We start from the raw sequence: 26,283 nt of genomic DNA on the forward strand, positions 1-26,283 counted from the left end.
GATGAAAATATCTGCAAAAATTGGCACAAATTGAATTAAAACCTCTGGAGGAAAGGTGATCCAGGAGTTAGAAGGGATTGTTTAGATGCAAGGCACAAATGTCCCCAGTGAGGGACCATAATTAAGTTGCTTCCCTTCCCTAACCCTTGCTGAGCAAAATTAAAATCTCACATATGCGGGGGGAAAAAAAACACATCCTGAGGCTTCAAACTCTCTTTAAACTACAATCCCTTAGCCTCTTCCTGCTCTGCTCCCATCAACACTGCTGATTGGACCAGGCAGCTGTTCCAGCACTCAATGAGTGCAGCTGCTGAGGACCTCTCCATTGGCGTGCCCTCTGACCTTTAGCCACAGTTGTATATATATCTGAGGGAGACGATCAGCAGTCCTCTGGCAGCCAAAATGAAGCTTGAGGTGACTACGTGCTGCTTGCTGTGTCTCCTGGCTCTGTCGGCTGCAGGTACGGAGGCCGCTTGGATGAGATATATAGACTTACACAAACTAGGTTTTTGTAATGCTCTTGGTTCAACCAGAATGTTCTAAACTGATTCAAATGAAATATCCTCTGAATTTATTTGGCATGTCACCATTTGTCTATGTCTTCCTAACAGCTTGGTTCAATTTGTGGCTTATTGAATCAGACAAAAAGAAGAAAAACATAAGCTGAAATCATTTTTCTTAATGAATGCTCTCTTCAAATCTGCAGTTTTGCGTCTTGGAAATACTTAGCAACTGCCCTGCATTTGATTTGGAAGAATTCGGGATAAATGTGTTCAGAAATGGTCCACCTTGGTTGTTTTAATGCATTTTTATCTGGAACTTTATTGGCTTGTACTTTAAGGCTGAAGCTGAGAACCTCCTTGCATGTCCTTGCACAGATTCATTTTGACCCCGACAAACCATTGCTGTTAGGTGTCAGGAATCTGTCAGACTAAGTCGTCATCAGATACAGCGTTTAAACTGACATGTGTCCTTTCCAACCTATCCATAGACATCACGTTATATGAAGAGAAAAGGATTGTTTCAGGGACACCTTTATAGAAACAAGACAAGCATCAAGCTCTGCACTTACTTCCTACATCGAATTAGTGTTCTGTATAATGTCTCAATAGGGCTTTGTCTGCTCTGCCTGCAGAAAAACTAATCTGCCATGCACTCATATTCAATCATACTCTGTTTCACTGTGGCTTGTTTAATTGTGTCCATATGCAGAGTTTATGTAATCTCCATGTGGTTGTTGTTCTTGGAGGAGATTCTGAGTCATTCACGGTTGCAGCTCCTGCAGGCAACGGGTCAGTCGGATTGGAGTCCGGCCTCATGACAATCACAGACAAGCAGAAGAGCGTCACACCTCCTGTAAATAGAAATGGAATTATCCCTTCTTCTTTTCACCCTCTGACTCATTGTGGGACTATTTCTGTGCATCCAGTACCCAGGCACCTGTCCCGCTCTGTCCCCACAGCCCTGCGGGACATAGCGTCAGGACAGCACCCAGGCCTCAATGTTAGGGTGCTGCCTGCAACTCAGGCAGCATTTCAGGCAACTGATCAGCACCAACTACATATGCATGCATTTTATTTCAAGGTTCTTGAAGTGAATGCAAGGATGATTTTTGACTAATTGAATGGGAAAGAGCTGGCAGGTCTCATGACTGGGTTTAGGTCTGGGTAGTTTGTTAGTCACTTTAGCTGTTTATCCGCTTCTTAAGACGTAATAATTTGCCCAGATTTTTTTTAAATATGTCTCGCTAAGTCCGATAAGGTTGTGTCTGAAAACAAAAACATTTTCCTCCGATTATCATTTTTATTTTGCGCCATGCGAATAGAGTAATGTCCATCCAGCTATAAAACTAATGAAAAAAATAGATAAACCTGACATCAATACTACAGTCTTTATCACAGATGAAATCTTTTTCACCTTAGTTTACCAACAAAATTTATTTGAAAAGCCATCTAAACCTAGGCTTGTTTTAGGCAAAACAATGTTATCACTAGCTTTACCTGGAAAATGTTGTTCAGTGTTTGTCATATATTATTAAAGAAAAAAAATCTGTCATTGTTAATTCATATGTTATTTAAACTGCATTTTATTCGTTATATGATGTTAAGAGCCTTCTGAGGGAGATTCAAAAAGTATATTTTTGAAATTTTATCAAAAAGCTAAGTGGTTACCAGGTAGTCATCAATATATTAGCTGGCTAATTATTTAATGAGGACCCATGTTATTTAGTAAACTATTCTAAGCTGCTTTACATAACTTAAAAAGAATTCACTTCCCATAAACATTTTTACATTCTATCTCATTAAAACAAGAGACAATGTACTTCTGTAGATTTCCTGTAACAAACCAATACAATGTTTTTCATCTGTACTGGACCATTCCAGTGAACACAAATATTCCTTCATTTAAACTTTCCCGCTGCAGCCCTCACTGTATTATTATGGCTATTGTCCAGCTGATGGGTAAACCTCCATGCCATTCTCAGGTATGGTGCAGACTCTAGAATTGCATTCCCACAACATGATGCTGTCATGTTAACTGGGTGACCTCTGAAGGTAGTTATTTACAATTCATTTTATTTAGGAATATCATAGTATGTAACGTAATGTCAGTAATGTTGCCTTGCCGCAGACAAGTCCTGAACCTGCATCTTGCCCAGTAAAGGTTGAATAGAAGAATACCCTAAAAGGATGATTTGGAATAGAAAAAACAGGATTGTATCAGAGCAAATGGGGTTTGAATACTTACACTCTTCATTTTCATTTAGTTTGTGTGAGCACTTTTGCAAGAGACTGCAAATGCTCAATATTTTCCTTCTGAAATACAGCTAAAAACTCTGAAATCGCTTGTAAACAAAACTCTCTTCATGCTCCTAATTATTGATTAGTATAGGAACAGATTGTGGGGCTTGATGCAGTTTAAAAGATTAGCCACAGTTAAATAAATCAAACTGTAAGAAAACAGAGATGGAGAGAAAAATAAAAAAGGCATTGTCCTCATTCACTGAACCCAGACGCTGGACAGAATCAGTACTGCGTTACGGATTATTCCCTCTCATATTTTCCTCTCGAACTAATTTAGATTTCGCCACAGCTGTCAACACGGCTGACTAAAAGCTTTCTTGCTACCAAGACGTCCGATTTGCAGAGAAGCATGGAGCCTTAGCATACACCTTCATCATACTGCGTATAACAGCTGTGAAAATCTAAGTTCTGACTTCATTCTACCCTCAGTGACATAGACAGATCAAAGAAATATTAAGAGTAACGAGGGGAACAACACAATAGAGGAGCAGATTAATTTCAGCAACTACTGGTATGTAAAACCTTATAACTTTTTGTTCATTAGGGAAATCTCAGGATCAAGTTAGCATGCACATGATGCCATTGCACCAGCCTGGACTCTCTCCAAACCTCTCACGTGGGCCAGAGAGATCAGGGTTGAAGCATGCCGTTCAAACGAAGATCAGGTTACTGCTCACTGGCTGCCTTACCTCGCTTGACTCATTCAATTAAAGGTACCTACAGTACACTTAAGACTGCCTAGGATTAGCTTTATAAGACCTCAGAGAAGCCTGTAAGGATTTCTGTTCAACACCTGGTACCTCTTTACATATTTAAACAGAGTTTACTGAAATATTTCAAAGTGGATTTGGGTGATAAAAAAATCTAGAAAGTTTTCTGCCAATTGACAGTTGGAAAAAGGGTACCAGCCCAAGCAGGATTACACAGGTATAAACAATGAATGGAGGAGTCTTAGATCAGAGTTCAATGGCTGAATAAGGCAAAAATATTTCTCTAAAATGTAGACTGGTATTTTTCTGGAAATGATGAAGATATATTTATTTAGGATGGCAAGAGAGTGTTTCCTCTGGAAAGCAAGATATTAAAAAAAGAATGACTCAAGGCTTGTACTAAAGATTATTTTTAAGGCTATATTAACAGATTCAATGTGTCTCTGGGAAATTGAAATGTAGGCATTACAATTTTTTTGGACTAGATAAGGTCATTTTTCAGAACACACTTCAAGGACGTGTCCTTTGTCACTACTCAAGGTCAGAAAGATATAAAACTTTTAGTCTGTATGTTTCGCCAAATTTAGCCAAAAAAATGATCATGCGCTAGCCTATTTGATCAACCCCATCTTCCACTGAACCTCATCTGGATATCAATAAATCTTTTTTGGTTTATCACTTTAATGCGTTTAACCAGAAGTTTTATATCTACTTGTAGCCCAAAACCTGTGCAAACGGGAAGCCTGGGTTAGTATCCCAACTGGGGGAAATGAGCTGCCAGTGTGGGTCCTTAGGCAAGATCCTTCAAAGTAATGCCTGCTTTGGGGAGTGGTGGCCTCATGGTTAAGGCGTTGCGCTTAGAATCCTCACTCCAAATATTTTGTCATTGTCTTATTTCTATCTCCTCTTTCTTACCATCTTTTCTCTTTATTTTTTCTTTTTGCCTTTTTCTTCTTCAGTTTTTCTGCTCTATTTACATTGCAGTGTCCATATTAACTATAAAACTCCCTGCATAATTATAATAAAGCAATTTATATGCATGAAACAAGTGGAGCAATATGGCAATTGCCATACTGCTACACTTGTGAAAGTAAATCTGTTGGGGTCTTTTTGGCATCAAGACAATTATTCTTATTGCCACTGTTGGGATCCTCAGGCTTGCCCACCAGAGGGCGCCGATGATCCTCTTCTGCTCTCTTTGTTTTTCCCTTAGGTTTGGAGTTACTGTGGGGATCTGGAGATTACCCTCTGTCTCCAGCAGGATGCGCTGTGGGTCTTCTGGAGCTGGAACTTTCCTGCACACCTGTTTCTAATCCTCTCATTAGAAGACCTCTCCTTTATAAGCTCCTGCCTGACCTTGATCCCACGCCGCAGTGTTGATCTTAGTTGGTTAGCTTCCTGAACCTTCTGCTCTTGACTGAGTCTTGGTTGTTCCTAGGTCGAGACCAGATTCTAATATCTCTTTATCTGTGCCTCACAGGAATCCTGTCTCCTCGTGAAGCTCTGGATGAGCTAAACCTCCTGTCTCCTCGCGAAGCTCTGGATGAGCTAAACCTCCTGTCTCCTCGTGAAGCTCTGGATGAGCTTAACCTCCTGTCTCCTCGTGAAGCTCTGGATGAGCTTAACCTCCTGTCTCCTCGTGAAGCTCTGGATGAGCTTAACCTCCTGTCTCCTCGTGAAGCTCTGGATGAGCTTAACCTCCTGTCTCCTCGTGAAGCTCAGGAAGAGCACCCTCACTGGAACCCAGTCTCTGGTCTGCAGCTCTGGAGGAGCTGCATCTCAGGAAACCAGTTTCAAGCCTAAAGCTCTAGGAGAGTTAACCAGCTAATCTGCCCTGGTGAGCCAACCCAAGAAGTCTACGTGGATGCTACCTGTCGACTTCCCTGTGGAGTTTCCCCAAGAGGTTCCCATGTGGATTTCCCCTGTTGTTTCCCTGCAGTGAGCTGGAAGCTCAGCTACCAGCCATCTCCCTTTCCCTGCTCAGACCCCAGTGAACCAGCCCCCTGCCTGAACTGTTATTCACGTGCTTGTGCCTTAAAATAAACTCTTTGGACTTTTTACCAGTGCCTCTGTGTGTGTTCTGCATCTTGGGCTTTACTCTAAGAGAACCCATCATCACAGAACACTGCGGCCACACAAAGCCCAGCAGATCACCTCCGTCGTAGAACTGAGAAACTGGACGCTCTGACTCCTGATCACACACAGTCCCTCCGTGAGTTAAAATCCCAGTTTTACTTTAAGAAAACACACGTTTCAAGATCCCACAGGCTTCGTGGGAATCACAAGATGGCGCCAGTTCAAGTTCCGGTTTCGTCACTTCCGGAATTCCGCACGTCACCCCCGAGTCAAGATGATAACCCTCCTTTCTATTCTGAGCTCAGTCCGTCGTTTTTGTCACCTGGTCCTTCACTTCCTGAGAGATTTTCTGGCAACCCACGTAAGCTAAGGGGATTTCTATTTCAGTGTCGGTAATTTTTCAGTTTTCATTCTACAAGCTTTCTTAATGATAAGGATAAGATTGCTTTTGTAGTTTCTTTTCTGTCTGATGAGGCCCTTGAATGGGCAGAGACCAAATTTCCGCTCAAAACCAGAAAGAACCACACATATGAGAGATTCATCCGAGAATTAGAAAGAACCTTTAGCCAGTCCTCTAGTTTCTCCATTTCCAGTTACCTTCTGAATTTTAAACAGGGTATTGGGTCCGTAGCTGAATGTTCTTCCGAGTTCCTGGGTAGAGCAGCCGTTTCTGGTCGGAACGAGTCTGCACTCAAGTCCGCTTTCCTCTTAGGTCTTAATGAATCTGTCAGAACCGAGCTTTCCTTTTACGTCGAGCCACCTAGCCTCGAAGACCTAATTGAACTAGCCATAGGATTAGATCTAGCATCTCAAACTAGTTTCAACTCCTCTCCGCGCCGGTTTAGCCTTAGTTCCCATGTTCTTGACCACCATTTAAGTTCATCCGTTAAAAACCTCAAAATTAGTCCACCAGTTTCACGTCCATCAGTCAGAGTTCCACGCCAGCCAGATTCTGATCCTGAACTAGTAATTAACCCGGATAGTTTTAAACCTGACCCCGTGCCTGATCCCTTAGCTTCTGATCATGTTATTCATTCTGGTACCCTCACGTTTCAACCGGTTTATTTATCGCCAGATCCAATCAGTGAACCCGTCAGTTTAACTTCTAAGACCCCCCGATGTAAGAGACGGCGTCGCCGTAAGCACGCTCTGAGCCGGCTAGAAACCCCTGAGTTAGCCCTGTGCCGTCCAGAGACCCCTGAGTTAGCCCTGTGCCGTCCAGAGACCCCTGAGTTAGCCCTGTGCCGTCCAGAGACCCCTGAGTTAGCCCTGTGCTGTCCTGAGACCCCTGAGCCTACACTGTGCCGTCCAGAGACCCTTGAGCATACATTTAAGAGAACTTCAGAATTTTGTGTTGGTGAAAGTGTGCCTCCAAGAGTCCCTCAGCGAAGGCCTCTAATCACCAGGGACCCCCACTGACGCCCCAAGCCACCTCAGAGACTGAACTTGAGCCTCCATGGGTGATCCCTTCGTTTCCAGAGGTGGAACCACAGTCGGTGGTCCCCCCTGCTCCTGAGGCTGTACCGCAATCAGTGGTCCCTCCTGCTCCTGAGGGTGAACCACAGTCGGTGGTGTCACCTGCTCCTGAGACGGATCCACGGTCGGTGGGTTCACATATTCCTGAGTTGGAGCCACTGTCGTTGGCCTCCCCTGTCCCTGATTGGGAGCCGCAATCGGCGGGCTCCCCTGTTCCAGACCGGGAGCCGCAATCGGCGGGCTCCCCTGTTCCAGACCGGGAGCCGCAATCGGCGGGCTCCCCTGTTCCTGATCGGGAGTCGCAATCGGCGGGCTCCCCTGTTCCTGATCGGGAGCCGCAATCGGCGGGCTCCCCTGTTCCTGATCGGGAGCCGCAATCGGCGGGCTCCCCTGTTCCTGATCGGGAGCCGCAATCGGCGGGCTCCCCTGTTCCTGATCGGGAGCCGCAATCGGCGGGCTCCCCTGCTCCTGATCGGGAGCCGCAATCGGCGGGCTCCCCTGCTCCTGATCGGGAGCCGCAATCGGCGGGCTCCCCTGCTCCTGATCGGGAGCCGCAATCGGCGGGCTCCCCTGCTCCTGATCGGGAGCCGCAATCGGCGGGCTCCCCTGCTCCTGAACCGCAGTCGGCGGCCTCCTCAGAGCCTCCTTCAGAGCCGCACTCGACGGTCTCCCCAGAGCCTCCTTCAGAGCCGCACTCGACGGTCTCCCCAGAGCCTCCTTCAGAGCCGCACTCGACGGTCTCCCCAGAGCCTCCTTCAGAGCCGCACTCGACGGTCTCCCCAGAGCCTCCTTCAGAGCCGCACTCGACGGTCTCCCCAGAGCCTCCTTCAGAGCAGCACTCAGCGGTCTCCCTAGAGCCTCCACCAGAGCAGCAGTCGGCTTTCTCCTCAGAGCCTCCTCCTGAGCCGCAGTCGGCGGCTGTTTCTGAGACTGTTCCTGAGCTGCCGAGGAGGGGACGGGGTACCCCGTGGGGATACCTGTTGAAGCTTGGGCGTCATCCTCCTGATAAGCTGCTTCGCCTCCGGCCCCGCGGCAGACCTCCAGAGCGTCAGCTTCGCCTCCGGCCCCGCGGCAGACCTCCAGAGCGTCAGCTTCGCTTCCGGCCCCGCGGCAGACCCACGGAGCGTCAGCTTAACCGTCGACCCCGTGGCAGACCCCCAGAGTGTCAGCGTTGCCTTCGACCCCGCTGCCGGCCTCCTGAACCTCAACCTTGTCTCCGGCTCGGCAGTGGTCCCCCTAAGACGCTGCTCCACCTTAATCACAACGGTCGACCTCCTGAGCAGCAACTACGCCTCCACCGTCGGCCCCACGGCAGGCCACCTGAGACTGTGTCCTGCTGCCGGCCCCACGGCAGGCCACCTGAGACTGTGTCCTGCAGCCGGCCCCACGGCAGGCCACCTGGGACTGTGTCCTGCAGCCGGCCCCACAGCCGGTCACCTGAGAATCTGTCCCGCTGCCGGTCCCTCGGCCGGCCACCAGAGACTGTGCCCAAGAAAGTTTTTGGGTTTTCTTTTGCTGTCGTCCACCATAAGTGGATCGTTTTTTGTTCTGGACTCTGTTTTTGTTTTCTGCCCTCCTGGCCTGTTTCCCCCTTCGCCCACCCTGGGTGGGTTGTTTTTTGGACCTTTTTTTCTGTTGTCTCTGGCCCTCCTCACCCTAGTGCCCCCTCCGCCCACCCTGAGTGGGTTGTTTTTTGGACTTTTTTTTTTTTTCAGGGGGCGTCTGGAATCCGTCCTTGAGGGGGGGGCTCTGTTGGGATCCTCAGGCTTGCCCACCAGAGGGCGCCGAGGATCCTCTTCTGCTCTCTTTGTTTTCCCTTAGGTTTGGAGTTACTGTGGGGATCTGGAGATTACCCTCTGTCTCCAGCAGGATGCGCTGTGGGTCTTCTGGAGCTGGAACTTTCCTGCACACCTGTTCCTAATCCTCTCATTAGAAGACCTCTCCTTTATAAGCTCCTGCCTGACCTTGATCCCACGCCGCAGTGTTGATCTTAGTTGGTTAGCTTCCTGAACCTTCTGGTCTTGACTGAGTCTTGGTTGTTCCTAGGTCGAGACCAGATTCTAATATCTCTTTATCTGTGCCTCACAGGAATCCTGTCTCCTCGTGAAGCTCTGGATGAGCTAAACCTCCTGTCTCCTCGTGAAGCTCTGGATGAGCTAAACCTCCTGTCTCCTCGTGAAGCTCTGGATGAGCTAAACCTCCTGTCTCCTCGTGAAGCTCTGGATGAGCTAAACCTCCTGTCTCCTCGTGAAGCTCTGGATGAGCTTAACCTCCTGTCTCCTTGTGAAGCTCAGGAAGAGCACCCTAACTGGAACCCAGTCTCTGGTCTGCAGCTCTGGAGGAGCTGCATCTCAGGAAACCAGTTTCAAGCCTAAAGCTCTAGGAGAGTTAACCAGCTAATCTGCCCTGGTGAGCCACCCCAAGAATCCTACGTGGATGCTACCTGTCGACTTCCCTGTGGAGTTTCCCCAAGAGGTTCCCATGTGGATTTCCCCTGTTGTTTCCCTGCAGTGAGCTGGAAGCTCAGCTACCAGCCATCTCCCTTTCCCTGCTCAGACCCCAGTGAACCAGCCCCCTGCCTGAACTGTTATTCACGTGCTTGTGCCTTAAAATAAACTCTTTGGACTTTTTACCAGTGCCTCTGTGTGTGTTCTGCATCTTGGGCTTTAGTCTAAGAGAACCCATCATCACAGCCACATTGCCAGACAGGAAACTGTATAAAAAAAAAAAAAAAAAAAAAAAGAATCCTCACTCCCAAAGATCGCCACTCTGGGTCTCTGAGCAAGACCCTTAACCCCACACTGCTCCCCAGGCGCCGCACAATGGCAGCCCACTGCTCCCCAAGGGGATGGGTTAAATGCAGAGAGTTAATTTTGCTGCTCTGTACTTGTGACAGTGTAATGACAAAAAATGCTGGATATATATATATATATATATATATATATATATATATATATATATATATATATTGCTGATAGAACTTTGAAAATTCACTATTTTCTGTCCTAGATATCACTGAAACAAAATCATTGTATTGCTGACTTTCCCTTTGAACTTAGAATGCATTCATTTTATTAGAACTGTCCGCAAGGCGTGTATAATAAAAATACTTCAGAAAATAACAACATCAGAGTAATGCAGAGCTATCTTCTTTTTGAACTTGTTCGAGTTTTAAGTTGCAGCTTAAGCTGACTACCCCTTAGGGACATGCTAAGGCAAAAACCTTTAAGCCACAGGAGGTGACAACATCATGGCAACCCGTTGGATGTGTTTTAATTTAGGGACAGAAAGAAGAGCAACCTGGACAGCACTCAGGGGGCCGGAAGGTACATGATGTCCTAATGGTCTCTTCCCTGACTTCTGGGGGAGCATTTAGTCCTGCTTTGAGGGTTAAAATACAGAACTTCTCCAATAAAGAGCAGTATAATCTGGTTGTATGACTGTTATAAAAGAAGGGACTCTAAGGAGGCTTAATAGAACACTGTCATATTCCAAGAAACGTGAATGTTGGTATCCTAACATTTGGTTCTCAAGAAAACCAAACGGTTAAAACTCTTGTATATATTCAAGAACATTTTATTTATCAGTACATATTTACGCACATCCACTTACAAAAAAATACCAGGGAGTATTACAAAGACCAAGAAAAGATGTTTCTTCAGTGGTTCATTTGGCCCTTTGACTCAGTTGAGTCTTACTTCATGAAAATGGTAAACAGTAATCTGATAAAGAGTAGCCAATAAAGAGTAGCCAACAAAGAGGTATATATACAAAAAAGGTTTCCATTCGAACTCAAAGAATTAGTAACCAAATACTACTGACAACATATCTGACATCTTTGACAACTGCCAAAAGTTTGTATTCCTCCCCCCTCATAGTGAATCCATCTGGTAACATGAACTGTAGACATTCGTTTAAGTATCTCACATCACACTCTGTACCGCAAGCAGTTAAATTTAAATGCAGGTCACCAACTTTTGCTCTTTGTACAACGTGGCAGTCAATGATATCCAGCACAGCTCCATGTGTTGGAATGCCAGGGGAGTCCCCTGCTTATAGATATTATCCTATAGAAGCCATAATGGCTGAATTTCAGCAGCTGTAAGTGATTTGTAAAAGCATGGTAACAATGTTAAAGTTTAAGTGTATCTTTAAATATAAAAACAATGTTACTTTATTCATTAGTATAAAGCCTCTGCAGGCGGTCTAGAAAACCGAAGAGTGTGTGGTCTTCCATTAGCAAAAACCAGCACACAGTACCTCTGTTCATTGCACTTCACTGGCTACCCGTAGCTACTTGGACCAAACTCAAGATGTTTCACAGGTTATGAACAGGACCGGTGACAGAGGGCAGCCCTGCTGGAGTACAATGTACCCTGGGAACAGGTCTGACTGCCAGGATGAAAGACGCAGTGCTCCTCTTCGTCAATCAGCTGGACTCTTCTCTCTATAGGCTAAGGCTGAGAAGTGTGACCCCCGTGAGGCTGGAACAAACTATCCAGTCATTCCATAAAAATTCAAAAAATATATCCACTGGACTTGGTTTCCAAGATTTGAAGACATTTCGCCACCTCTCCAGGAAAGCTTCCTGTCTGCCACGACAGCCCGGCAACATCTGGAGACCTAAGCAGCATTTACACTACCGTTTTGAAACCTTTCCAAGGAGGTCAGAGCCTGTAACCGAGATAACCTGTGGAGTGTAAATGGAACGCAACTGAACTGAACTATTCCAGACACAACCAAACCGGGCCAAATCTAGTACTGGTTCAACAGTAGGGCTAGGCATGCTTCAGTTGTGGCTTGGGTTCTCTGATAACAAAGACCGCATAAGCAGACTGCGTCATTTCCTATTTACAGTCAGCTGACTCATTTTGCATTTTTTCCGGTGTGTCCGGCTTCACATATCTCTTCACCTGTTCACAACACAAACTTCCTCTCAGCTTATCAACAATAAATGGCATCAAAAGAGCGAGGTGTGACCTGGAATCATGCAGAGACCGAGGATCTTATTGAAATTTGGGCAGAGGATACAATCCAGCCACATAAGTTCCTGAATGTTATGGGTGCCGCCATTTTTGATTGCGTTATTCCTGTCTTGAGTGCTGTAGTATCATGGACCACCGATAGGAGGCCAAGAACTGCCCTAGTGTGATGTGTAAATGGTCTTGAGATCCCAGCTCTGCACAGTTAACTGATCCAAGCTAAGTCCGAACTCGACAGAGATCTGTTTCAGAGGGGTAGTGTAAATGGGGCTCTGAGGTATTCAGGGCAGGTCTTATCCATTGTTGAGTTTTTTAATAATTTCCTTCAGCCTGGATGATGAACTAGTCTAACCCTATCTGTTCTTCTGCCACGAAAGGTTGTCAGCCCAGTTTAAGAGAATTTCAAGGGAATGTGTCGCACTGTCCTTATTCAAGATGAGGAGCTACCCATTCCAAAAAAAAGCATTATTAGTCAAGCACTGTTACCGGAGGCAGTAAAGTCTTTCTCCATTGTCTCCCAAAACTCCTCCAAGGCCCATATTTTTTCCCTATGTGACCGCTTTGGCAGCAACATGCTTGGCCTCACTGTACTTGCTGCTGCCTCAAGGGTCCCACAAGTCAACCAAGCTGAAGTGAGCTGCTTCCTCAGCTTGGTTCTTCAGGGGTTGCTACTGCACCAGACACAGCAGGCCTTACAGGCACTGCTATGGGTGGCCACATTAACAATACAGGCAGAGAACATGGTCCTTTCAGACTTCATCTCCCTAGCTTCCCCTAGAACCCCGAAAGGACTTCCCTTTTAGATTATTGTGGAAAGTTTATGTAATTTAAGTTGGAAATTGAATATGTACCTAACGAGGACTCTGACAAACATTCCCAGCAGACCCTCATTACTCACTTGGACCAGCCGAGTCTGTTCACCTTCCTTCCTTGCAGAAGTTTGCAAGATACCACTATGAAGTAGAGCTGGTCGATAAATCGAATCAATTTTATTAATTCATGTTTTTAAAAGTCCACGATTTTAAATTTTGCTAAATCGTAAAATTGAGGATGTGTCTTCTTCTGCATTTTTTATTTGCTGCTCTGTTTACTCACGCCATCGCTGCCACTCAATCTGAAGAGTTGGTACTGAGAAAAGGGACACGTGTTTCGTCAGTTATTTGGAAGTGGTTCGGCTTTGACCAGGTCGATGTGGAGCAGACTACAATAGTGTGCAAACAAGTTGTTTCAGCATCTCATGCAAAGGCACCCCACAGAATGGAAGCAGCGCTCGTAGCTTTGGGAGTGCAGCGTCAGTAGCACTGGCCAAGACAAACATGACCAAGACAAGAAAAGACCACAAACTCTGGCCGCCTCATTTTCTAAAGCAGTGCTGACCGGCAAGTGTAGTGTGTGGTGGAAGCTGATTACTGACGCTGTAGCTGGGATGGACATGGTGCCCATTTACATAGTAGAGAAGCCTGGCGTCCTTCACATGCGAAAAGTGTGTGATCCAAAATATGACCCACCGAGTTGCAAATATTTTGCGGAGGTTCTGCTACCAAAACTGTACAACTAAACATAACAAGCGCTCTGTGAAAAGTTGGACTCTTCTTTGTTATTTGCAACTACTACAGACCTTTGGTCCAGTCGATCTCGTTAGCTGTACATGAGTTAAACTGTTATATCGCCATGGACTGGGCTCTCAACAGCTCCTGTTCACAAACCACCTACTTCCTAGAAGATCAATACAAGTTGTTGACTGTTCGATAAATTGCACATTTCAGCAAATTAAGCTCTTTTTTCTTGCACTTGTACTGAATATATAGGTGTATATTATTTACTGATAAAAAATCAGTACAATTATTGTTGAGTCAACATTTATGTTACTTGCAGAAGATTTATGTTATGAATATTTAAGTTTTAATTTTTTTTTAGAATACATTTATAGTTGGCTAAATATTTGTATACTTTGCAAAATATATATTTTTCATTAAGTAAACCTATTTTAAAATATATGCATGGAGTTTTTAATACTTCAATTAAAACCGATTGAAATCGTAATTATCCAAGATGATTTTTTTAGCCATATCGCCCAGCCCTACTACAAAGTCGATCATCGACCAGTGACCAAGATGCTGCTCATAATGTATGACTTGCACAGAAGTCAAAGAATGAAACACTACTCGGCTCACAGCCGGGGGTCCTTTCCTCACTATCATACCCCTCCAGGTGTCACCGTTGTTTCCCACATAGGTGTTAATGTTTCACATTTCACATCCCCAGAGCCAGTATAAATGTCAGTGGATCAGGTCCCCAAGGCCTCTGACTGCTGCCCAGTCCTCCTAGCACCAGTCCCTCATGGGTCCACTTGCAGGTCTTTGGCCCAGTCACTCCTTTGGGCTTAGTCTGGGCTGGTCCCGAGGACCACCAAGCACCACCAAGCCTGTCTCCAGTGTGATCTCCCCGCTCTGCCGTACAGGCCAACGTCACCTGCCTCAATTTTGTCGTTTTCATAAGGGCTTTTTTGAACCACTCTTTGTCTGAACATTTGTCTGGAACCTGTTAGCTTGGGAGATCTTACAAAGCCTCTGACAACATAGACATTTTATTACCCAAGCCCTGAAAGCCTTTCAGCAGCTAAAGGGACAGTTCCAGGAGAGGGAGTAGCTCATTATTAGTTTTGATATGAATCTTTTTTACATCTATATCTTTAGACTGTTCTGGATAAAATCATCTGCCTAAGGCATACGCATGAAGTTGCAACTTATCAATTAGAATAATAAGTATTTATTTTTAGCAACAAAATTTCACTACAAATAAATTAATTTAATTTACACAGAGGTTTTCAAGGCTCTTTTGTGCTAATTGTAATGGCTTTCTGCTTACAGCAAAGGAAAATGCATAGCATTCCTTAGAAAACTAGAGTATTACATTTAACCAATTAATAAAACAGGGCTAAAACAGTGGTGTGGTTTGTGGCACCCTTGTCATGCAGCAAGAAGATACTGAGTTAAACTCTTGACCTAGGGTCTTTCTGTATGGAGTTTGCATATTCTCCCTGTGCATGGGTGGGTTCTCTCTGGGTACTCTGAATTTCTCCCACAATCCAAAAATATGAATGTTGGATGGATGGATGGATGGATGGATGGATGGATGGATGGATGGATGGATGGATGGATGGATGGATGGATGGATGGATGGATGGATGGATGGATGGATGGATGGATGGATGGAATTAATAAAACATTATTACCACATAAATAAAATGTTAATTTGAAAGCTGTTTCTTAATTAATGTGATAAAAGCCTCCTGAGCCTCTTTTCTTCTCACTATCAACCATAAAATATCCCATGTCACTTAACCATTATAGGGATTGATTTTGTTTTTTTGTTTTTTTTTTTTTGGGATTGCACAGGATTGTGAGATCAAGTTTTTGTTTTTCTTTAAAACTTCCAGATCTCCTGGCAGAGCCCTCCATCCATGATGAGGAGCCTCGTGTGCATCTTAAGCTCCAGCAGCCAGAAGGAGACCTCTTCTCCTGTGGATGTGATACAACAGATGCTAGCCAGACCTCATCCAATGACACTCCGGCTCCAGAGAGAGCCGTGTGCCAGCCCTGCAAACCCCTGTCAGATGACGAAGAGGAGCTGGAGGATGAGGTAGAAGTAGTACCTCCACCGGAGGGGGATGCAGTTGAAGGACGGGTTCCAGAAGAGATTGTAGAGGAGGACAAAGAGATCATATCGGAGGTTCAAAGCAAGGAAAACCAAGCATCTGAAGTTCCTCTAGAGGAGGAGATCGCAATGGAAGAGGCAGAGGAAGAAGAGGGGACACCTGTGGAGGATCAGGAAGAAACACTAACAGACATATCTCAGGCAAAAGCAGAAGATTTTAGTCAAGAAACTGAATCTACAGCTGAGAAAGAAAGTGCTGAGCAATTAGAAGATGAAGGATCAGAGGAGGATGAAACAGTACCTGAACCAGAGGAAAGAAACCCAAGTTTGACAGAAAACCTCAAACCAGTATCACAGGAGCTACCAAAGGTTACATCAGATCCAGGGGAGGAACCAGAAGTGACAGAACAACCTGAAACTGAAGAAGACCAGGAGGTCACCTCAGAGCCCGAGCCGATCCCTGAGCCGGGCCCAGAACCAGAAGCCATTCATCAGGAAAGCCAGGAGCCTTCTGTTGAAGCTACTATAGATGATGTAGGTAAAGAAACTACAGCAGACACTCCAGTGTCTGAACAGGGTTCTGATGGAGAGGTGACATTGGAGGAGCTGCCTGCAGGTGAGGCTAAACACAAAATCAAGTTTAGGGACTAAAAAGTTGTTCTACTGCAGATTTAATGTTTACACTGCAACAACTGATCTATACAAATCACAACAAAACAAAAAATAGAATTAGTAGATATACCCTTAATTTAAGTAGGTCAATTATATGATCACCTAATAAAATAAGTATTTTTGCTCCTAAAATAAGATAATTAGATATTAATCATCATCATCCATATGTAATCACCCAGTTCTAATTAAGTGAATTATGCTATTTTACACTGTCCTTTTGTTTGCTGTCTGGAGAACTGAGAGAATCACTGAAAAAGACAAAACGCCCTTTCAAATTAAACATTTAAATCAGACAATAACAATTTAAATTTTAAAAAGGTTTTCTAGTTATTAATTTAAAACTAAATTGTATGTATTATTAATTATTGAATACTACAATTTTGAAATTTATTTTTAAATCATATTTCTTAATATAGATTTAAAATACATAATTCATCAATCTAATTATAAATTCCTCTTCTAATCACACATTTCAAAAGGTAATTCTTTCTTTTTCTTTTTGGCCCTGCATGATCAAATATTTTTTTCAGTTGTATTATCTTTTTCTTTACCCTCTCCTTTGAGCTCTTCTGTGAGCCTTCAGGGCCCCAAGCACACTAAAAACCAGTTAAAGCAATCAGGGGTCAATAAAGAGCACCAGAGTTAAGCTTTTGGACATCTAGTGTCTTTATTAAAAAGAGAGAGACATGAAGAAACAATAAAACCAAAATTTATTGTGTGGTGAAGTGATTTATTGTTTATCCCGACAGGCTTGAAGACATTATAGGAAGACATTAAGGTCAATTTAAAGTGAAACTTTTAAGATTTTTTTTTGATACAGTAATTTTTGCTACATTGCTCATATTGTCAGGTATACATTCTGCAGACTGTTGCATGCCATTAGTTTCCTTTTGTTCTGAAATCTGATGGATTGCAAATGAAGCTACATACTAGGGAAGCATTACTAGTTACATTCGCATTTAGACTGGAACTCAGCCCTCTGACCGTGTGTCCGTTCACTCTCACAGAGGGTGAGACCATCGGGTCAGGCCTGAGAGACCGTTCCCACATTGAGGAGATGCTGCGACTGGCAACCGCTGAATCATCAGGGGAGTTCTCTGGTAAGGAACAAAATATCAGCCTGAGGAAACTGATGATGAGAAATCTTTATGAGGTACAGGAGTTCTCTAAAAGAAGAGTTGAAATATCCTCATGTTAAATAGCATTTAAACAAACCCTGCTAATTCTAGCTGGTAATGTCTCCTGGACTGGTGCTGCGGAAATGAAGTCGTGATTTAAACAGAAACGGCCTCTGAATGTTTACACCTACGTTGTCAATGCAAAAGAAAACCAGATGTGCTTGGAAGAAAATAAAAGTGAGTCTGAGGCAGTTTTGGGTGGGTGGATGTGGGGGATTCTGCTACAACTATTTTGATAATTGCTTCATGATGGCTGGGCCAAAGTGTGTAAGCAATATGCCGTATGACTGCATGTGGACAAATGAGGGTAATTAATCAGAGGAAATTTACTGTCCTCAGCATGAAACTCTATGGTCTGTTGAATCAGAGCGTTTCCTGTTAGAAAACTTACGAGCTACAACAGAGCTGGCCTTTTATTACCTCCCAGCTATACAGTAAAGTTTATGAGGCTAATTCATCACCAGTCGGAGCAGATTTTGACATTAGCTGTTATTGCTCTGCCTCTCCCTGTTTTTCTCTGTGAAGGTGCCATAAAGAGACTGTTGAACATCTACCATAAGGCCATCAAGCCCATGGAGCAAGTCTACAAGTACAATGAGCTCAGACAACATGAAGTTACAGGTAGGTACACCTCCTTTCCATGGGCGGCCCTACATGGGGGCCAAAAGGGGCCATTGTCCCTGTAGATCTGTCCGTAGCTCCTGTTATGGCTCCTGTACTGAAAGCATAAACTGCAAAATTTTAAATGTATTTACTAATGGTGTATATTTAAGGTATATATTACCTTTATTAAAGTAGGTGGGTAAGATAATAGGATAATTATGTTTATTTCAAGTGCATAGTATCTAGTTTAAAGGGCCCACGGGCCTCCTTCCTTTAGCAGACATATCTGCTAAATTCGAGTGCAAATACACAGATTTAAAAAAATGTTTACATCTTTTTATTATTTTTTGCAGTGTGATACTAATTTGGTTTCTTATGATGATATACGCCTATAAACAAGACTGTAACTCATTTGCCCGTTAGACAAAGGTACTGTTTCTCCTTTACAATTTAGCCTGCTTGAAAAAATATGCTCTTGCTCTGTCCTTTTGTGTGTCTGTGTTGTTCTTTCGTTTTTTGCCCCATTAGAAATTATTGCCCCCCCTGCTAAATTTAGTCCACAGTCTAGAACCACCACTGGTCCTCACTGAGGAAACAGTTTGAACAAAATTATGAAATTACCTTTTACACATAAGATCAATCTGTAGAGCAGTTCTACTCAGTCTCCAAACATTCAATTGAGTCTCACTGCATCTACAAGTATGAATAATAAATATTTCATGCCACAGTAAACACAAAATTTGTTTAAAAAAAATAAATAATCTATTGTATTGTTGGGAGGGTTTTGGTCACAAACGATTAAAGGATGTAGGGAGTTAAATACAAGAAAGCCACTAAAGAAAAGTTAGTAATATGGAAGAATGTGCTCTAGTCAGTTCAAAATTTATGCATACATGCAAAACACTACCTACCTCAACACACCAGCCCCATACTGAATGTGGTGGTGAGAGCAATGTGATGTGGGACCATGTCCTTGATCAGTTGATGGAGAGATTGATCAACCTAAAAACGAGGCAATCTTGGACCAAAACTCATTAACAACGAAAGAGGACGGTAGGCTCCAACAGTAGTCTACCTTAAAAATACCCCCAGAGTTTTTTTAACTCAACCAAAAAAACGTTAAAAAACTTCAAAATTGGTGTTTACAGATGCTCTGCATTTAATCTGAGCTTTAATTACTTGGCAATACATTTGCAAACTTTTAGTTTCTGGAGGTGCACAGCTGGTAGACACATTTAAAGGATGTGTAGCTGTAACTTCAGCAGCAGACGCATTCACTCAGCAAGAGCTGTGTTTTTTCACTTCACACTTTTCAGGGATCTAGTTGTAAAAAAAAAATCATTTTATAATATTAATATTTTGTCATTTCCAATTTAGTGTAGATGTATGGTATACCATTCTTATAAAACACATTCAGGTTTGTGGAGATTTGTTACCAAATATTAAAAAAAGGGAGGGAGTTCAGGGAGTTCAACTATTTTGGAAAAGTTAGGTAACCAATAAGAGAAGCAATAGGTAGCATGTCCATCAAAGCATGTTGCTTAAGACCATATTCTTCAATAATCTGACACAATAAAAACAGTATAATTGAAAATAGGACTTTGGAACTATGAGTGGTACTTTGATAAGAACAACAAAGAGAATCTCTGTAGGGATTAAAATGAGAATTGTGCAACTTTTTCCCCTGGCATATGGAAGTAGAGACATCGCTAAATGAAAGTTTAACACTGTACCTCAGTATAATAGGACATCTTGTGGTGCCATATGAAAGTACATGATGTCATTCAGGAAAATTGATGTGAGGACTAGAAGTACAGCTAATTGCAGAATAGAACATAAAAAAATCTGTAAAGTTCATGGAAAGGAAGGTGAGGTCAGAACAGGTTTGACTACAAATTACTTTAAGTTACCTGTTCAGATGTGTTTTTCCCTTTGCTTAAATTTGCATTACAAAACTATAACTTTGCATTGACAGATTTTCAGTTAAACATTACAAAATACTTTTTTGACAGCAAAACATTTACATTTAGATGTTCAAGTAGCTGGAACAGTCAATATTTTCTTTTTTGCCTTAGTATGAGTAGATAGTTATTATGTTTCTAGGTTTGTTTTTTTCAAATAGTTTTGTCATCATTGGAGGGCATTGTTTGCTAAACGGAGATTGGATGATGGTACATCAAGTCCTTTAGGCTAGACTATAACCATACCTCCTCTGATCATGAGCTCATAGAGAACAGCTCCCCAAAGCCAGATAATCACAAAATTCCATCTGTCTGAACAATATCAAAATATGGTTAATAGTACGAAGGTAAATATGTTTATAGAGGACCAAATGTAATTTAAAGGTCAAATGAGCAAACCAAGCCTGACTTGTAAGATATTTGTTCCCACTAAAACTTGAAGATACTTATGGACTAAGAGAATATTGACTTTCCAACATATTTTCTGTGTAAAATAAAGACAATTGCTGGCTAAGATTAACTATGTGCAGCGTTTGGGGTGTTGTTGGTAAAAGCAGATTTGATAGCACTACATGGCGTTATCTATTGTACTATTGTCATACATCTTATGGGTTACTTTACCAGAGCGTTCTACAACTTTCCTGTGAATTTCAAAGATCTTATATAGATATCGGGTACCATCTTAGTAATTACCTGTTACAATACATTTTTCTTTGAATTCTCATGAAACGTAATGGGCATGCAAACACAGATCTTACTAGTTACCTAACATGAACTTTCCAGGAACATTCTTGTAACTTAACAGATACTTTTATAATGATTAAATTTTTGATCACATTTTTACTAATAGTTCCAAGAAGCTTTCATGAAGCTCAATCAATCAATCAATTAATCAATCAATCTTTTTATAGTACTATTACATACAGTTGTGTGACCAAAGTCCTTCATAGATGAAATAAATAATAAAATATAAAAGAATAAGTAATAAAATACACTATCCCATAAAAAAGGGATAAAAAGGAAATACAATTGATGTAAAAGTACAATAATAAAACTTGACATAAATACACTGACCTAATGTAAGTACAAGTCAAAACACAATGAAAAAAGTTGCTCTAAAATAAATAAAAGGTTCCAACCAACTTAATGAATAGTGGGAGATTGTTTCATGAGTTTCGGAGCTCTAGCCAGACAGCTTGGCCATCTAAAAACATTTGGTCACCAGGTCTCAGGGTTCTGCTTGGAGTGTGTTCATGTTAAGGTTCATTGATGCAAGACAGACCATTTTAAAGATTCAAAAAGCAACAATCAAATTTTAAAAGTAGTTATATCAGTATTGATATTAGAACTTTACACGGTGGGAATCTTACATGTTTTTCTCCTTTTTGATCCAGCACCCCGTCCAGTAGAGTTTTAAATGTAGCTTTCATGGAACTTACTGGTACTTTTAATTACCTTTCATGGAACTTACATAACAATGGACTTTGAGTTTTGAGTTTTTCCCCAGATAAATCCGGTAAAATGGACTATATCATGTATTTCTATTGTAACTTCATTATGGCTGATTTTTTTCCTTTTCTCCACCTACAGAAGGTGAAATCACCTCAAAGCCTATGGTTCTGTTTTTGGGACCCTGGAGCGTCGGCAAGTCCTCTATGATCAACTACCTTCTGGGACTCCACGGCACGCCACAGGAACTTTACACAGGTAAGCAAAGGTAAAATCCAACCGTTTGTTATTTGCCGTCTGTGCAGGAGAAAAAAAGCTCTGTCCATCTCTGCACCAGGTGCTGAACCAACAACGTCTGAATACACCGTCATCATGAATGGGGAGAGGTTTCGGACAATAGAGGGCATAGTGATGGCGGCAGACAGTTCAAGATCCTTCTCACCCCTGGAAAAGTTTGGTCAAAGCTTCCTGGAGCGACTGGTCGGCATTGAGATGCCTCACAAGCTGCTGGAGAGGGTCACCTTTGTTGATACACCAGGCATCATAGAAAACCGCAAACAGCAGGAGAGAGGTGATGATAAGTCAAAGAATTTTGTCACTGTATCTTGTAAAAAAACAAAAAAAAATCATTATGTGAATTTAGATGTATGGCATGATTCAACACATGGTTATTTATACCATAGATGTTTGTAAGAGATAATTATTGAAAAAATAATGGTCAGAATAAAATGTATTTAGGTTTTTAGGTTTAGGTTACTGAGCAAGCACTGAACATCTCACTAGGACATATTCATCCAGCTAAAATAGCAGAACTATAAAGGAGACCATTAATCAGAAGGGAAGCCAAGAAAGGAACATAGCAAATCTGGAGGAAATCCCAATTTGGTCATCTGATGATGAGGCACGTTTTAGTTTTGTAATATTAGAATCATTCCTTTGTGGAAGAGTGGACAGATGAGAGCTATCATTAAAAGAGAATGAAGTTTAGTAGAAGCTATAAGAGACAGCAAACATGTGTTTTGGTGAGGTGACACCAAAATTTAAAACCTCTATTCTGCACATTCCAAAGAAACACGGAGGTGAAAGCGTCATGGCATAGGGAATTATTTTCGTCAGTAGGGATCTGGAAGCTATACGGAGTTGATGGAAAGATGCATAAATAAATAAAAAAACCTTATGACAAAAAGCTGTAAAAGTCTAAAAGAGCCAGAGTCACAAATAAATCATACAGTTAAAAAAAAAAGTTTGACTATTTTGTGAAGAAAAAGGGGTTAGATTTCAGCTTCTCTGTAGATGTGCAGGGTATATTTTTTCTTCAAACGCAATTGATATGCTTTATATGGGTCTGATTAAAAAAATACATCTTGCTGAATTATAATAAGGAAAACAAGTATATGACAAAAACATATACTAGTCACATTATACATTGATTATATCTTTTTCTTTTATTTCAATAATATGCTTGTAATCTATTTTGACTTTGATCATTTTCCTTAATAGAAGGACACATGAAGCTAACCTACCTTGCCTTCACAGGTTACCCTTACAACGAAGTGTGCCAGTGGTTCATTGATAGAGCCGATCTTATCTTTCTGGTGTTTGATCCGACTAAACTGGATGTGGGAGGCGAGTTAGAGATGCTCTTCCGGCAGATGAAGGGCCGAGAGTCCCAGATCCGCCTTATCCTCAACAAGGCCGACAGCCTCTCTACGCAGGATCTGATGAGGGTCTATGGAGCCCTGTTCTGGAGCATGGCACCACTGGTCAATGTCACAGAGCCACCTCGGGTATACGTCAGCTCCTTCTGGCCTCAGGATTATGCTCCAGACACTAGCCGGGAGCTCTTTATGAAGGAGGAAATCTCGCTGCTGGAGGATCTTAACCAGGTATAAGTCATTCTGTTCTGCCCAGTAACCTCAAGATTATCCTATGAAGGGTTGACTTTGTGTCCACAGTATGGGGCTCCTCAAGGCACCTTTATCGGACCACTGTCAATTTCTCCTCCATAGCTCAGAAAATGCTGAACTACAATACGTGTGACCATATTCATGCATTCATAACAGAACTAAATATTTTTAGGTTTCTTAGCGTCTCCAGAAACAGACTAGATGGGTCAGAATCCCTCTGTTTTAAAGCAACATAGACAAAAGAATTTAAAAGACTCAATGAGCCACAAAAATGACAAAAATCTGAAGGTTTTCATTGATCCAGGGCTAAGTGATTCATTTCCAACAGAATTAATTATTCTGTCAAATCAAAACGCAGTTTCTTTTTTCCGGTTTTTATTACCTTTAGTAGGGCTTAAACTAAAAATCTTTATGTTAATTGATTCATCTGTTAAATATTCTTTTTAATTTGCTAATTATCGGATAGCAAAAGCTACCTTAAAGTTTTTCTGCAGAATTTAAATCAGGTGAAACTGAAACTATCAAACTTGAGGAGTTAAGGATAGAGAAAATTTATGGATGAAATTCAAAATATTTACATATGTTTTTTGTACAATCTTGGCATATTTACTGCTCTGAAACGATTTCTCTTTCAGCTAAAGGCATGTTTTAGTGACTCTATACTCCAGTTAACGATTAGGGAATTAGTTGATGATTATTTCAATAATTCTGCACCTTCGCTTGTTTTTTCCGTAAAGCACTTTGAACTGGTTTTGTGAATAGTGCTATATAATAAACATACCTTACCCTGCATTTCTTTAAGCTGCCTTCTGCCAGTGTGTGAAGGTCAAGGTGGAAAGATGATCACCTTGACCTTCCATACAGGGTTAATCCATACGGGGTAATCCATACAGTTTAATCCATACACGGTTAATCCATACATGGTTTTCCAGCTGCCAGTAGCTGAATGTGGGGTTCACTCTGGACAGGCCATCAGTCCATTACTGGGTCTTGAAGTTATACTTTTTATGATTGCTTTATTTCTTTTCCTCTACAGGTGATTGAGAATCAGATAGAGAACAAAATCGCCTTCATTCGCCAGCATGCCATCCGTGTACGCATCCACGCTTTGCTGGTGGACCGCTACCTTCACACCTACCAAGACAAGCTGGGCTGGTTCGGGGACCCCCACGAGGTCTTCCAAGACATTGTGAATGACCCCGACAAGTTCTACATCTTCAAGTCCATTCTGGCCAAGACCAATGTCAGCAAGTTCGACCTCCCTGACAAGGAGGCTTACCAGGACTTCTTTGGGGTTAACCCCATCTCCAACTTTAAGCAGCTCTCCCAGCTCTGCAGCTGGACTGACGGCTGCCTCCTGGAGAAGATTGAGAGGGCTATCTCACATGAGCTTCCAGCTCTGCTCAGCAGCATCACCAAGGGCTCAGAGGCAGCCACGTCTGAAAAAGCTCCCCTGCCGTCTCCCACTGGCACCTGCAAGGGTCCTGAGTGCGAGGAGAAGCCAAAAAACCGCTGGAGGAAGCAGTGAGATGGTTGGAAAGAAGACAGACAGAGGAGAGAGACAGCAGCTGGAGAGTTTCCTGAAATAATGTCCACTGGTGTGGATGACAGGAATAGCTGCTGGGAGACAGAAGCGAGAAATGTTCCAAAAGTTTAACGCAGAACGGACTTCAGAATATTTTTGGTTTACCACTTAAATGGGAGGAATATTTTCCTAATGGATGTTCTGTAGATTTTATATGAATGCTGAAAAAAATAATACAACTCTCTCCACATTTATTGGAACCCTTTATAAAAAGCTCTAAAAAACCATGTATTCGCTTAAGATTTAATTTTGAATAATTGCCAATGTTTTTTTTTATAGTTTATATAATTGGTAGAAAGAAAATCCAATGATTTAACTATTTTTTATTACCAGCTCCTTCTATATTTCAAGCATATAGAGATTTATTTTTAATTTTTAGACTATGCATCTCCCTGACTTTTCCCACTTTCTCTCTTTTGTTCACTTTTTTACGACTCACACCCTTCGTTTTTTTTAATTCCATTTAGGTCTGAGGAATTGAAATATGCATGGAGGAAGTTTGATTTTTTTTATTATTATTATTATTATTATTATTATTATTATTATTATTATTATTTCTAATCTATCACACCTGTCTGGTATGTTAAATCTTTTATAATTTCATGTATTCTCAGATTTGCAGGAAGAGAACCAGGCCCACAGCAACACAAAACCTCCACTGTGTTTAACAGCAGGCAGGGGTTGCTTACTTAAATTCATTCTACTTTTTTTTTTTTTTTTTTTTTTGCAAAAAGCATTAATTTTATTCTTCTCTGACCGAAGCAAATAGTTCAAAATAAAGTCCCAGTAGAGTTAGCAACACTGTGGTTTCAGGATTTGGCTTGGTTTGGGATTGTTGAATGTATGTAGAAAACAAATACAATTTATTTAAAGACAAGAAAAAAATATCTAACAAAAAAAATAAATAAATAAACAAAAAAGAAAAATTGTAAAGTAAATAGAAGTATGATTTTTCTTAAACCTACAACAGCAACATTAACCTATCTGTTCCTAACACTGTTGGTTATAAAAAAAATATTCTATATCTATAAATACCACAATGCCTTCCTATTTGCATGTCATTATAAACAAGCATAATGAAGAAATAATACAAATTTCAAAGGCTATAACAATGACAATAATATAACCAGTAATAATTGAGTAATTATTCTCTATATTCTTAGCGATGACAATCCTCTTTAATAACATTTTAAACCGTTTTATGTTTGCTTTATCTCCAGCCT

The 26,283-nt window shown here is 41.9% G+C and overlaps 1 protein-coding gene across 1 annotated transcript; it reads left to right on the forward strand.

Annotated features, from left to right (window-relative positions):
* The first annotated feature begins 330 nt into the window (after positions 1 to 330).
* On the forward strand, positions 331 to 25,917 carry LOC119798031 (sarcalumenin-like). Its single transcript, XM_038307359.1, has 8 exons — positions 331 to 460; positions 15,488 to 16,321; positions 17,385 to 17,477; positions 18,081 to 18,176; positions 21,710 to 21,826; positions 21,906 to 22,139; positions 23,105 to 23,454; positions 24,512 to 25,917. Exons 1-8 carry the CDS (start codon positions 403 to 405, stop codon positions 25,001 to 25,003), a joined length of 2,274 nt encoding a protein of 757 aa, XP_038163287.1. The 5' UTR covers positions 331 to 402; the 3' UTR covers positions 25,004 to 25,917.
* The last annotated feature ends 366 nt before the right edge of the window (positions 25,918 to 26,283 follow it).

Source organism: Cyprinodon tularosa, unplaced genomic scaffold, assembly GCF_016077235.1.
Source record: "Cyprinodon tularosa strain WSP-4 unplaced genomic scaffold, ASM1607723v1 ctg608, whole genome shotgun sequence".
NCBI lineage: Eukaryota > Metazoa > Chordata > Actinopteri > Cyprinodontiformes > Cyprinodontidae > Cyprinodon > Cyprinodon tularosa.

Excerpts from the sequence above, each read along its gene's own strand:
- LOC119798031 (XM_038307359.1), top strand. The coding sequence starts at position 403 with ATGAAGCTTGAGGTGACTACGTGCTGCTTGCTGTGTCTCCTGGCTCTG. Across the intron at positions 18,177-21,709 it reads CAGACAACATGAAGTTACAG|AAGGTGAAATCACCTCAAAG; the intron begins GTAGGTACACCT and ends CTCCACCTACAG. Across the intron at positions 23,455-24,511 it reads TGCTGGAGGATCTTAACCAG|GTGATTGAGAATCAGATAGA; the intron begins GTATAAGTCATT and ends TTTCCTCTACAG.